Raw genomic sequence first — 14,094 nt, 5'->3', positions numbered from 1 at the left:
AAAAAAGAGTTTTAGGTCATCCGAATATAGAAGAAAAGTTAGTGGTACAAAGTTCCATAGTAGCACACACTGGATTTTGACCAGTTCCTCTCACTTCTTCCAACCGAAGAGATAGTTGCAATAGTTATATTTAATTTACAACATTCTTAATTCGAATATTGATTTTCCTGAGTTATTTCACCTCCTTAATGTCCGAGTTCCTAGCCATTCCGCTCGTTCACATTCTTTTTTCTTCTTGCCTTTTCCCAGACCTTCTCCTATCAAACAATCCCTGTACTACCGCCTCTCCCCACTTCTTAATTCTCTGCCTGATACAATAATAACGATTGTATCCTGCTCTCATCTGACTCTTTCATCAACCTAGCCATTTCCCATATATCTGTAAAAAAAACTAAGCTCCACCTTCTTCCCCGTTCCTATTTTCGTGGAAATGTTTTATTTGTATTTTTTTGAATCTTGCCTTCTATGTTCTGCTGTTGTTTATATAATAAACTTCTCACTTAAATCCATTATTATTATGTTGCCGTTTCATTGTAAATTGGCATAAATGCTGTATGTGATCAACTTAGTTATATAATTAAATAAATGAACAGTCGTCCGATATAGAGAAACATTGAAATTGAAGTCACTCGTCTAGCTACCCACAAATTATTTTTTTCGTTATGCCATGCATTATTTGGTTTCATTTAAGAACTCTCTTTCTAATTATGAGAATACTCACGAGAAGTCCCAGAACTCAGATTCCTTGGGGTCGAGCCATTTATGGCGCCTGGAGTACTCGTTTCCTCGTGCATTGCCCATCCAAACGTCGAATCCTTGGTCAGCCAGGATGAACGCTGCAGAGCAGAAAACAAACACCTTGTGTCATAGAAAGCTTTTCGCGATAAACCTGATTGATAAATTTATAGTTGATTTTTTATGAATTGTCCAGTTATTAATAGTTTTCCTGTTAATGTGAAGTGGATATCGATGGCTAAGTTGTAACTACACGTATCTCTAAAATACCAAATTTTCAGGAGAGCACGAAAACGATTAATATTTTTAATTGTACACTGAAAAAAAACAAAAGTTCACTGAAAATAAGCATTCATTTGCAAACAAAGAGATGTTTTTTGCTTGTATTTTATTTTATTAATTTTATTACACTATATTTAAGATACCTGTCTCAAAACGGCCGAATTTGAGATACAAGTTGTTAGAACTTAGCCATCGATGTATAGGATACCGTGGCGTAACTATGAAAGGGTGATGAGGGAATAGATACCCCCCCCCAAAGCCTCAGAGAAATAATAAATTTGAAACTATTGCCCAGTTTTGATGTATGATAACTGCATGTGCTTCAAATTAAAGATCATTTATTAATATCATGGCATTAATTCATTTGAGTCATTGAGATGAGTCAATTTTCAAATATTTCCCGGACCCCCCGTTGCCTGGGGGGGGGATACACCTCCCCCAAGGCCCCTCCTTCCCCCCCAAGCATATTCCTAGTTACGTCACTCATAGAATAGATGTAGATGTAAAGGATATATTAAATAAATATTTGAAGTGTTAATGGCTTTAGGGATTTCTGTGAAGATTGACTTTAAAAGTAACTTTTCGTGCAAAATTTTTTAATACTTTCAATTAAGTGCATGTAAATTTTGTAGTATGTACACCAAACTGTGGAGAAATATTAGTAAAATTGACACGTGAACATCTAATCCCATGAATATCTTATGGGAAGGTTACATATGCTAAGGGCAGTAATACTTAAGTACATTTAGTTTCGCTTATACATTCCGCTCCTGGGAACGAAACTATTGAAATTTTACAGGTTTTCATTTTAGTTTCGTTTCACTTGCCAATAATAACGAAACATAATATAATAGCCTTCCAACCACGGCAATAGGGTGGTTTCCTTTTATTTTTTTATTGCCTAAATCGAAAGATTATTACTCCCGGGGTACTCATTTCACGCTTTTAGGTTTTTAAATGAAGATATCTATTTTTCGCGATTAAATGAGAAGTGAAAATTTTCAAGCGCGCAAAAACTCGACGGCTAAGTAGGAATGCTGGGAAAACTCCGTGTGACGTCGTTTTGGTTCCCGCTGCCGCAAGTCAGGTGACCTTGGGGCGAGGCTTTGAGCGCTGATACGACGCAGGATGCTAGCAGGTAGCAGAGTGCCCTGATAGCAGGTAGCGCTTGGCTTAAATAAGGATTATTATACCTTATCAAACGAAGGAAACTTTCCGAACTTAGGCATTTTTAATGTGTGATTATTAAGAGATGTTTCCCTGAGCTCTGCGCCTCATGCATGCATTGGTAATCTCAGACGAAGTAAAACTCCTATCTACTCGTATAGAAAATAGGTCCCTGTGACGTCACGTGGAGTGCCATCGAATGGGCGCCAATCTGGCCCTTTTCAAATGAGGATAAAATTGACCATTGCCATTCGTCTAAACCGGTATTTCTAAAACCAAGTAATATGTATATTATGAATAAATTAATGGTGGGTAACAAATCCCAATCAATGCCTTTCGTTTTCTTTGATGAAGGAAATTACCATATTGGCTTAATGAATAGTCTTTTCTGTTCAAAAATTCGTCCACTGTGCATAGCCTTCTGCAGGACTGTAGAATATTTCCCCCTGCGTGGTCGTCACCTTACCGAGTCCGTTCTCTGGGCCCATAAAGACCCAGACTGCAGAACTGCAGAGGAGGCAGTGCTGCAGGAATACGACAGGCCTCTTGCATCTCGTACCGTACGAGTACCTCCCCCGGGGAATGCGGTGCATCGTCAACACGTATCCATCCTCAGTGGTCACTTGGTGCGTCTCCGAAGGGTAGCCGTGTCTCCTGATGATCTCGTCCTGTGAGGGAAACGCACCGAAAATAAAAGTGTTGCAGTGACGGGATCGGCCAACAGAAGGGAAAAAAGGGGAGAGTAAACTTTTTTTTTTTTTTGCTTTTAAAGTATAATTTCAAGAATGCCCTGGTGATTTGTAATTGACGGACCCATTTTCAAAACTTCAAATAGATGAAAACCCAAAATGAACCAGTTTTCTAACAATAAATTAGAGGACATATATGTATGAAATGGAAAGTACATCGATGGCTAAGTTCTAACAACACGTATCTACAAAATAGAAAATTTTCAGGAGAGCAAATTGTCGATTAATGTTTTTGATTGTGGACTGAAATTAAAAACTAAAAATTCATAAAACTGAAAAAGAAGCATTCATTTGCAAACAAGGAGATGTCTTTTGCTTGTATTTTCTTTTATTTTTTAAGTTATTACACTTTTTTTAAGATATCTGTCTCAAACCGGCGGAATTTGAGATACGTGTCGTTAGAACTTAGCCATCGATATGCATTTTTTTTACATTTACAGCGTTCCTCCTCGTTCGCGAGTTTATAAATTTAACATCATGTAGTAAGTGCAAAGTGCGCCTAAGTAATTCTTCACTTCTTAATCGTTGTTTTCCCGTTTAAATGCACAATTCTATTCCACCTTTTCACTTTAATTTATGATTCATATTTCTCTGCATTAAATCGGATAAAACACATAGCCCCACACGCATACTACCTTCCACGTACTGCCCCGATATCTGCCCCAACAGGCGTGCAGCGTGTGTTAGGGCACCAGCCGTTTACAAAAAAAATTGAAGGTGCCAATTAAAATTATTTTTTTCCGATTCCCACCCTTCTTTCACCTAAGTCTTTTATTGATTAGAGAAAATTGTATTCCTGTGCCTATTAAAAAAACGGCAAAATATCTTTCTTCTCGGATCTCACGATTGTAATCTAGGTGAGATTCTTCGATCCTGGGAATACGCGATTGTTCTCAAATGTTTCAGGTACGGATGGGATTAAAATGTAAAAATGACACAACATCATATGAATGTATTGAGTAAAAATAGAACATAATAACACTGATTATAACTACCAATACAAATTAATAAAAGATTTAATTCTTTTATAAAACCACTCCATACAAAGTTAAGGAAATAGGAGTGGAAGAAAACTTATCTGAAGCATTGATATCTTCCTTATGCGTTTGTTTACTTTATTTGTTATGAATCTTTTTATCTTTGGTATTAAAAACTGTAAAAATACAGCAAAATTTCTAAATAATTGGTTTTGTTAAAAATGCAACGATATATTTTGTCTAGGGAGACAAAGAATGGAGCTTAAAAAAAAGCATCAGCAAATACTCTTAAAATGAAAGAAACTTAAGGCATTTGAAAGTCTAACGAAAATACTAGAATTTTATTATTGTAATGTAACTGCTACAAATATAAGGTTGGCATTTGCTTGAAAAACAAAGTTTTTCCAAGTTCTCGTCACTCATTCTTCATCTGTATTTGCTGCAAAGCGTACCTGATGATGAAAAGCTATTTCCAACTGCACGTCCGTGGGCGGTATATCTAGTAAGTGCTTGTACATAATATATTAATTTTCGTCTCTGACTTCTAATGGATCTTCCCTGTTTGTTATTTCGTTCGTAGTCTTCACCGCTAAATGTATTCACTTCCTTCTAATACAGCTTACAGCATACAAATGTATTCTCTATTACGTTTCCTCTACCCTCAGACTTGAACAAAACATTAATGACTGCAAGGTGGACGTCATAATCTGAACAAAGTTTAGAATTTTCCGGCATTACCTACCTTTGCCATTACTCTTGCACCGTCAGTGGTGATAGAGAAAACGTCATTTTCCTAATTAAAATTTCATACTCCATTTCTGCTTTAAAAGTTAAATACAAACTGCTGCGGAAATATTTTCATTATTCTGATTAGTCCCAGGGCATGAAGCCTCTTCCACAGGATATTTGTCTTCTGTAAATAGTGTCTTTTGTTGCCTGGCAAAGTCCATTCATCGAACGTTAGACATAATTCTAATATTCAAACAATGTTTTAATTTTGGCAATCGCTATGTTTTTATAACGAATAATTTATAAGGAACTATATTATTAATTTTTAATGCATCGTATTTCATTTCCAATATGACTAACTCATTAGTGATAGCAAAAACGTACATTAATCCCGAAACTCTGGGATATTAGAAATCCCGGTATTTCGGGATTTTTATTTCGTACCGAATGTATCCTTCGTCGGATCTATAGAATGTGTGAAGCTCTAAGATGAAATTCTCCTTGTCCCTCTATTAATTAGATATAAATTTTAGTAAGAAGAAGGTTTTAGAATTTACTAAGTTCTAGAAATTTAAACCTGGCACGCTGCTTCCGAATGATGACCGTGGTACGTGATAACATTCAAAACAAATTACACTGGACGGCATGAAAATCGGCCCTGACACCATTCCTGCTGATTCTTACGTAAAATGACCTCCTAAATCCGAATATGAACTCCGTTTTTCCCCATCACCCACCATTTTTGGGGGAGCTTCCCCCTTCCAAATTTTATGACTTTTCGGTAATTTGGAGGAATTAAAAGGATTATTTTATCATTTAAAATTTTTCTAGGGGTTTGAAGGGTGCAAAATACTAAAAGTTTAATGATGCAAGTAAGGAGGTAGTTTTGGGGGGAATTAGTCCTCGTAAATTGTGTAAAACCGCATTTAAAATTATCAATTTTGTCATTTTTTCGCGAATTTTCGCGTATTTTTAAAAACTTCCAGCTTCCATTTCACACCATCCGCCCCCGAATGATAAAAATATATGACGAGAAAAAACAACAGCAACGATAAAAATATTTTTATACATGGCATAGCAACTATAATTAATATATTTCGCAATAGCTCGGAAGTTTCACTTCACTACGCTCGCCCTCGCAGTGCCTCTCCCGCTCTGGCATGGATGGCAACTCACTTGCTTTCGTAGCTAAAGAAAAGGAAAAGTAATACTTTCTAATACCATGAAAAACATAAGATTGAGGTTTTTCTATTGTCATTAGAGTTAAAAAGTATTCTTTCTTCTTAATCATGGAGTTCCACAAAGTATCAGCCTCTCCAATCAATAATGCGTTGAAGTTGTCGTCATCTTCCCTTGGTATACCTCTAGCGATCCCAGAGTCTATTCTTTCGGTGTCCTGATGTCCAATGGCAATGAATTACCTTCTGTCCTATCTACATACTCTGCCGATATGAAAGATACGTACGGAAATATCAGCCGAATCCTTGAAAATATTAACTATCGTGATTATAATTTGTAAGTTTGCGCTGATCTGAACGTTGTCGCTCTACTCACGGGACTGCAATCAGGCTTCACGAAACACTGCTGCTTCCTTTGTGAAAACAGCTGCGGCGCCCGAGAAAATCATTACATCTTACGGAACTGGCCTCTGCGCAAAAGCTTCACTCATGGTCATAAAAATTTCTCTCATGTTTCCCTGGTTACGACAGAAAATATTCACTTGCCACCATTGCACATCAAACTACGACAGATGAAATATTTTTTGGAAGCAATCGGAGGATTGGAGCTGAGTTTCAATTTTTTAACTTGAAGTACTTGTCTTAGTGAGTCTAAAACAAAGGAAGAAATTCGTGGTCCCAAATATTAGGAAACTTTTCCAAGATTCAACGTTTATGAAACACCTGAATCATAAAGAAAATCGAGCTTGGCTCGGATTCTGAAACATGAGTTAGAACTTTTTGGGTGACAAAGAAGTGATGATTATTTCGCCCATGTCGAGGAATTTCTGTCAGCGTATTAGGCCGTGGGGTGTAACATAACACTAAAATGCATTTCTTTCATTAAAACCTTGACCTTTTCATAGAATATTTTGGAGCAGTTTAAGATTAACATTGGGGACGGTTCCATGAAGATAACACCAAATTTGAGAGGAGATTTTCAGATAAGTTGAATGCGGGCAATTTGGTGTGTATATTAGGCCTGCTGCTGGTTTTTGTATGAGAAACTTCCACTTTAGTGTATAAAGGGAAATCAAACACCAAATTACTCATGTTATTCATCGTTCTTCACAATAGTTATTTTTCTCTTTCTTGATGCGCGGGTGGTATTGAGAGCGCCAGCGTGGAAGCGTACCTTCTGAACTGTTGTTGTTGTTGAACTGTTGGTGGGTGATGGAGAAAAACGGATGGCTAATTCGGACTCAGGAGGTCATTTTACATAGTAATCAGTAGGAATGGTATCAGAGCTCGAGAAAAAATTATTTTTTTCCGTCCAGTGTTATTAAAGCTATAATTAAAAATTAGGAATTATTCATTGTATTTATTTGAAAGATTTTTTATGTTTAACTTTGTATTGTGACGCCTTATCTTAACTGGCAATGCAGCAGAGAGAAAAAATATTGCACTTGATTAATGATTTCCAGAATTTATAGCAATTAGGAATTTAAAATGATGCATGTAAAATGCGTGAAGAATGATTCTTTTGACGATGGTTACGCGTGTTAACAATCATAAACAAAAATTAAAATTTTGATTTAAAATTAGCAAAACTGTTCTTCTTTGAAAAAAGTGAGGCGGAATGAAACTCTAGAATTTTTAGTTTGACACGTTGCCTCCGATTTTGAAGTGTCTCTCAGCCTAATTCGTGTTTAAGAGGATGTTTTGCACTAAAATTATATTTATCTGTTGGTGGAGAAAAATATAAAAAAATTCGACTTACTGTGGGTAGAGCTGCATCTGGGTTCCCCTTTTCACGATACAGCGACAGTTGAGGCACTCCCTCGGAGTACCTGTCTTCTTGTGCACAAACGGACGCCGCGACGGCCAGTAGAGTGACCGCGAGGCAGAGCAGTCTTGTGGTCCCCATGTTTAAGTATTTGCTCTTCCACCAGATATCTCGGTGTGTCCAACCTAGAAACGATTCTTACATATACTTCAAGTCCATATCCCGCACGTGCTCCAAGGTCCAACAATGGCTTTCATTTTTCTCTCCACTCCTTTTCAGCATTTTTTTGGCAATTTCTCGAGATCTGTCCCTACATTTTTCCCACCTACAGTCACTAGAAGGTAGATTAACTTCCTTATATCGTTTATCACTCTCAGCGTAGTAAAACCTGTTTGATGCTTTATTCTTGATGAAATTCATGCATTCGTTTATGGGAGGAGGAGCACTTTGATTTTTCTTCATTTTCATTGCCATTAACAGATTTGTGTTCATTAAGAGAAAAGGAAAGTTTTTTTTTATCGAGTGGCGTCATTTTGATTAAAAACTAGGCCCCTCTTAAATACATACTCGTAGTATTTTCTTTAGTTTAGGGGAATGCCGAAAAAACTTGTGGTTCCAGAAAATATTCTTGTGCTAAGAATTTTCTCGACATCGAAGAGTGTATTATATCCTTAAATTACCTTAAAAACCTTCACGGGACACAAAGAGGTGTTATTTTTTCCAGCATAGAGAAAATTTGCTCGAACTCGGCAATTTCAACCGGCGAACTCTATAAATAATGGATTTATTTCTTACTTAACCAGTTACTCTGAAATGTGGAACCACTTCTTATTGTTGTACCATTAATAGTACATCTACATACTAACCCGCAAGCAGCCTCAATAGGCGTGTAGCGGGGGATATTAGGACAACAGCTGTTTCCAAATAAAAAGGAAATGGCCTAACAAAGTTCCGCCTACAATTTATTTGAGTCTTTTATTGCTCAAGGGAATAAAATATGCCACTTAATAAAAAAATAACCATTTCTAGGCTGTACATGAAAATTTCACGCAGAAATGCTGCACTTCAACTCATTTCAATTCCGGTCTATACCTCAGGAAATGAATCGATTTAAGCACGTACCTTGAGTACATTTTATTGATTTAAGATGTTTAATGTGTAATGCATCCTTCACATCTGTTGATGGTCTTCCTAAAAAGAGGAGTGTAAGCATACTATTTTTTCACTAATGAATTTTAATCCAAATCACCTATGTTATGTTATCCCTAGTTTTTATTACATTAAAAGAGAAATTTGTTGGACAAAAAGTACGATTCAAAATTCCTAATCCTTGTAAAATTCTATAAATAATTTTTTTTCAATATGTTTTCTCTGATGCATATTCAGGTTCGTTGGAAAAGATCCGGCGTTATATTACGAAGATTAACATTTAAAAAAAATATTTCATTGTATTAACCATAATGTTAGGATTTTAGATTAGAGCAAAGTCATGTTGCAAGCTATACTATTATCATTATTATTATAATTATTTAAGTATTCTAACGATTAAGTTTGGTTTCCATGGAATATTTAGTAAGTATTTTGGTGGTTGCCCCTCCCTTCATGTACTTCTCTCTTAAAACCACAACGACCGACTTCCCTTTTGATGTCTGAAAGACTTTTGGTTGAGAAAAAGCCCTTGTTTAATAAATATTTTCTCTCGTGTGATTAGTTTTGTATAGTAGTGTCTCGTGAATGAATACTTGCGTGGATAACTGCATGGATTTGAAGAACAAAATTTATATGCTAGTCACATCCGACGAACGGAGTGCGTCGCTTAAACTACCCTGCATAAAGCATTCAAGCAGGAAAATGCCTGCCATTTCCAGGACTCAAACCCGGGCACACGTGATGGGAAACCAAATCTCTAGCCTTCGAAATAACCCGAGCCCCATAATTACTGGTCATTCAAGAGAATTAATAAGCTGAACACCATTATCCAACGTACAGTCACTTTCAAAAGTCGGTCCACATACACAGCCGTCTCCGTTATTCTCCGAAGTCGACCTTCGCTTATTGATTACGCTTTCCTTGTCCACTGGGCATCGATTTGACTTGATTGGGTTGTGCAAGTGGTGCAACTTGACTACTTTAACCCTCGCTAAGAGCCACAAGCACGATTTTAGAGGTAGGCGTGAGCCCTTCCTCCCTCACAGCCACACAATTACACCATCAAAGAACTCGGAAAAGAATTTAAGGATTTTTCTGGGGAGTAACCCTTCGCGCGAGGAAGAGGGAGGAACATCTGGGCCGTGTGGTAAACGTATTGTTGCACCTTCGGCATGTCAACATAAATGAAATGTTTTTAGATTTAAAAATGGACTGTATTTAGTTGTTTAATTTCGTCGTTACAAGTGTTTTTGAATTTTTCTTATGGTGTTGAATATGCACCGTCCACCGACCGTCGCTCTCTTGTGACTGCTGCCTGCGCAGTCGCCCCTTTCATAACACTGTCTCCTCTCCCTTCCATATCCGAGGCACTCCTTACAATACAATCCCCTGCCCGGGCACCCCAAACGCCTCAAACGGGGTCCATCCCCTTCTGGGGCACCACTCAGTCATTCACGTCAATTTCAAACCATTTCATTGCCGTAACACTTATAAAGCGCATATATTACACTTAAAATTACCCGAAAAACTCAGTATCTGTTCACCTGCAAGACTGACTGAAGGTATTTATTACGTGAGTGTAAGTTCTATTGTTGCTTTGAATTCATTTATAATAATGTGGAGGTCATTGACATGCATGATATCACCAGACGCCTATTACGACATTCTAGCAGAAAATAGGAACGAAATAGGATAAAGAATTAGTTTGACCTCTCAATGGAAGGGGCAAGATAAAATATATACTAAATGTGCCTTAAAGTGGATAATAAAAATAGGCAAACAAGTCATGTAAGTAATGCTTCCGATAGATTTTTATATATTTATGGTGACTAATAAGACACTCGAACTTTCGACGAACTTGGAGATGTGGGTTAATTACTTACTGATACTTAGAATATATTGAGCAAGATCTAAATATTTACTTACGGAAATGTTAGGAACGACTAGAATAAATATCAAAGCAAAGCGAAGTAAACATAATAATTTAACGCATAATTGTATTTTTGATTTCTCGTGTGATGAGGCACTTAGAAAACTATAGGATATACCAAGAAAATGCTTAGGAATAATGAATGCGCCTATCAGAGTGTCTAATATACTTAAAAATAGAGTAATATGCATTGATGGTGTTTGATAATATTTTGCAAAAACCAGAATCTAGATGATTATTTTTTTGCAACTTTTAGAATACTCTTTCAGACGTAAATTCCGATTTTCGTTTCTTCTTTATACGTGCGTTGCCACGCAGATACGTCTCGGTATTTTTTAGTACAAGCCAGATTACTCAGACTATCTATCTCAGGATACTATAAGATTGAGAATCGCGTGACTGATAACTTATGCTTCGCCTTGTGTTCTGGCACCGGGAGTCGAGGAGGTCGCGAAAAATTTAGGAATAGCGAAGAATGCCTCGGTAGGACTTTCACGGACGGTGAGAGTAAGTCAAACTGGCCCTTTCAAGGCACAGAAGGCATTGGCAATACCCGAAGTTCAAACCCAGCGGATATCGCAGTTGCTCGCGCTGGCCGTGGGGACCTACTTTTGAAAGTGAATTTACTTGCATAATCAGTGACGAGACCTAAAAAAGTGTGAGAGCCGTTTTACAACGGAATGGATACGACAAAGAGCCATTTCCAGCTCATTTTACAAAGTCACGACGAGGGATAAAGATGCCTGCAGGGAAGGAATTGGAACTCGAAGACAGCCCTTCAGCCAAGAAGGTCTTCCTTCCGTATGTACCATGAGGGAAAAAAGTATCCCAACAAGGTTTGTGCCGCCACTATCGCTCCGCGGGATGGTGGGTTTCCTTTCCAGTGGGTCGTTATTCTTTGGTCAGTGAGGGAAATTCAAGCAAGGCAAACCATTTCCTATCTTCTTCGTCCAAATACGCGACCGACTACTCAGGCCCCTGCAACCCAGAGCATGACTCGCGATTAACTCCGTAGAATTGTGACATATTCGAAGGCATCATGAGCGCACATTGAGAACGCTCCTCTGAATTTTCCTTCGTTTATCTAAGCGAAACGGCAAAAATCGCTACCCACGTATTTGAATGCAATTGATTTTGAAGGATTTTTAGCTTTTCCGGAAGGACTGATGAGCAAATTGCCAGAACGCGTTTTTCTTGCGATCGAGAAGGTTATGTTCGTATCTTGATTTAAGATGCCTTTGTCAGCAGGCGAAAGGGGGAAAAGAAGTCAGCTTGTTGGAGGCAGTCTTAAAAGTAGCGAAAACATAGCGAAGGATGAATAAAAATTGAAGTACCGTGTACTACTCGGAGAAACGCAACTGGGAGGGTAATGGGGTATTGAAAAATCGGAGAAGACCTCCTCCTGATTTCCATCTGAGAGTGACCGATTAGGACTGAGGTGTACAACCGGAGATGTTGATGCTGACATATAATACATCGAAGTTCTGCTGAGATTTCGAATTTTATAATAGGAGAGATAATGTCCCAATTGAAGTGTTAATTCATTGGAGTATATTTTTAGTAAAGAGTGCCACACCATAAGCCCTTATCTAGGGCCCCCAATCAACCCAGACCGCCCCTGGATTGGTCAAGCTTTCTTGGAAATATTTTTGGATGATATAGCAAGAGAGAGGTACTGCTCCGATTCGAAATGCCATACCCTTAATATGTAACGAGTATAATAGATTCAGCGCAAATACACTGTGTACGTTAAATTTATAGAATACAAAGAAAATCCGCGCAGTTAAAAAAAATACTGCTAAATCCGTAGAGAAAGTGATACACAAATTATCAGAAATAAATTAGAATTGAAGCCGTAAGAGATTCAAAGACTACGATAATGGCTTATATTGCTTGAGCAATTAAAAATAAATATCATTCAGTGTAACATAAAGAACATAAAAAGAGAATCTCTTTGTCATTTCATGACCAATAGAAATCATAAACGAAGAAAGATGTTTTGCCTAACGGAAAGGTGTAATAATTATTTTTTTTCCCTAGTTAAAAAGGGCTAAAATAGGTGTTAGGTGGTACTTTGTACACGCATTTGAGGTTATCTATTAATTACGGGTGGCATTTAAGGGGCCGTGGGTCAAGGCGATTTTCACTCTATCTCATGTGGGGCACAGGGTCGTCCTGGCAAATATCACAATATTGATCCGCGAGAAACAGTGCAAAATTGCGATCTAAGTAATCGAAAATAAAAATTTATAACTAATATTAAATAAAAATAATTAAATAAAATTGTTTTTTAATAAATCCAACGCAATGATGCATGATGAATGATATTGCTATGAAAATTTCGAGATGCCACCAATGTGAAGCAAACATTTAGGCCGTTAATTCATTATTTCGTATTTAAATATTTTCAGTAACATTATTATGAGTCTATCAGGTGAAAGACACTGCAAGCATTGGCGTATTCACTGAGTTTAAATACTAAAACTTACCGAATATATCGTATGGGATAATTCTGGATCAGATTCGTCTGGTCTTCTCAATTCCGCTGTCCTGGTGCAGGTGACTTGGAAATGCTGTGGGACTCTGCTTATATGGCATTTGGAGCTACCGTAGACCCACCAAAGAGGGGAAATCGGAAGACATCATCCCTCACGGATGTTAGTATCACCCATGTCTCACCCAGGTATCACCCATGTGTCACGTGTCCCATGATGATTTGCGCCAATAAATATTTATAAAATACCTCTAGAGCGAGCATAATAATTTCTTATCACTCCGAATAAGACCGGACGAATAAAAGATATCCGATTCTCAAACCTGCGAAAACATTTTCTTCTATTTAATCAACGGTGAAACCGCACTCCAATACAAGTTATTTATTGACGCAATAGACCTTTTTCAAGAAAAACATCTTATTTTCAACAGGAAGTTCAGTTTTTTGCATACTTTTATATATCTCCCACTGCAGTATTTACGGTATTTTATGAAAAAACGTCGTAACATCGCTAATATTGATGTGGGTGTTTGTTGACAATCGCGCGGTACTGCATCCGCTGTGACTACAATTGCTTTTGACGCTTTTTTGTGCACGTGAACATTCTTTATTTGCGCAAATCCACTGCTGACGCATGTGCTCCCTGTTAAACACCCTAGACGTGGCTCGCAAGTTGTTATGTAGATGCAGCTGTAGATGTAATGTAATCGGCGCGGCGCCCGTGAGCCTCTCTCTGGCGCAGACTGTAGTCCAGCAGGACTGAACTTACGCGGCACATCCTACCCCCTATTTTTTTGGGGGAATCGTGACTTTCTCTTGATTAAAAATTCAGTGCTTAAGTACCCACAATGGCGCATTAAAATTTAGCTTGCATGGAATAATCTTGCTTCTAACTTATGAATTCAAAATATAAAAGAGTGCTGCACATTGGAATCAAAT

The 14,094-nt window shown here is 37.6% G+C and overlaps 1 protein-coding gene across 2 annotated transcripts in view; it reads right to left on the bottom strand.

Moving 5' to 3' along the window:
* Window positions 1-14,094, bottom strand: part of LOC124161979 (lipase 3-like) — a 159,369-nt gene that overhangs the window by 17,848 nt on the left and 127,427 nt on the right. Inside the window, exons 1-4 of one of the 2 annotated variants that reach the window (XM_046538269.1) lie at window positions 13,151-13,253; window positions 7,577-7,767; window positions 2,651-2,852; window positions 722-836 (exon numbers count right to left, since the gene is read on the bottom strand). In XM_046538269.1, the coding sequence (XP_046394225.1) occupies window positions 722-836; window positions 2,651-2,852; window positions 7,577-7,723 (464 nt within the window). In that variant the 5' untranslated portion in view covers window positions 7,724-7,767; window positions 13,151-13,253. Of the gene's footprint in view, window positions 1-721; window positions 837-2,650; window positions 2,853-7,576; window positions 7,768-13,150; window positions 13,254-14,094 lie in introns of those variants that run through there. The other variant, XM_046538268.1, reaches the window with a different exon arrangement.

The sequence above is a fragment of the Ischnura elegans genome, chromosome 7 (genome assembly GCF_921293095.1).
Source record: "Ischnura elegans chromosome 7, ioIscEleg1.1, whole genome shotgun sequence".
Lineage (NCBI taxonomy): Eukaryota > Metazoa > Arthropoda > Insecta > Odonata > Coenagrionidae > Ischnura > Ischnura elegans.
This window is presented reverse-complemented; position numbering and strand designations above follow the sequence as displayed.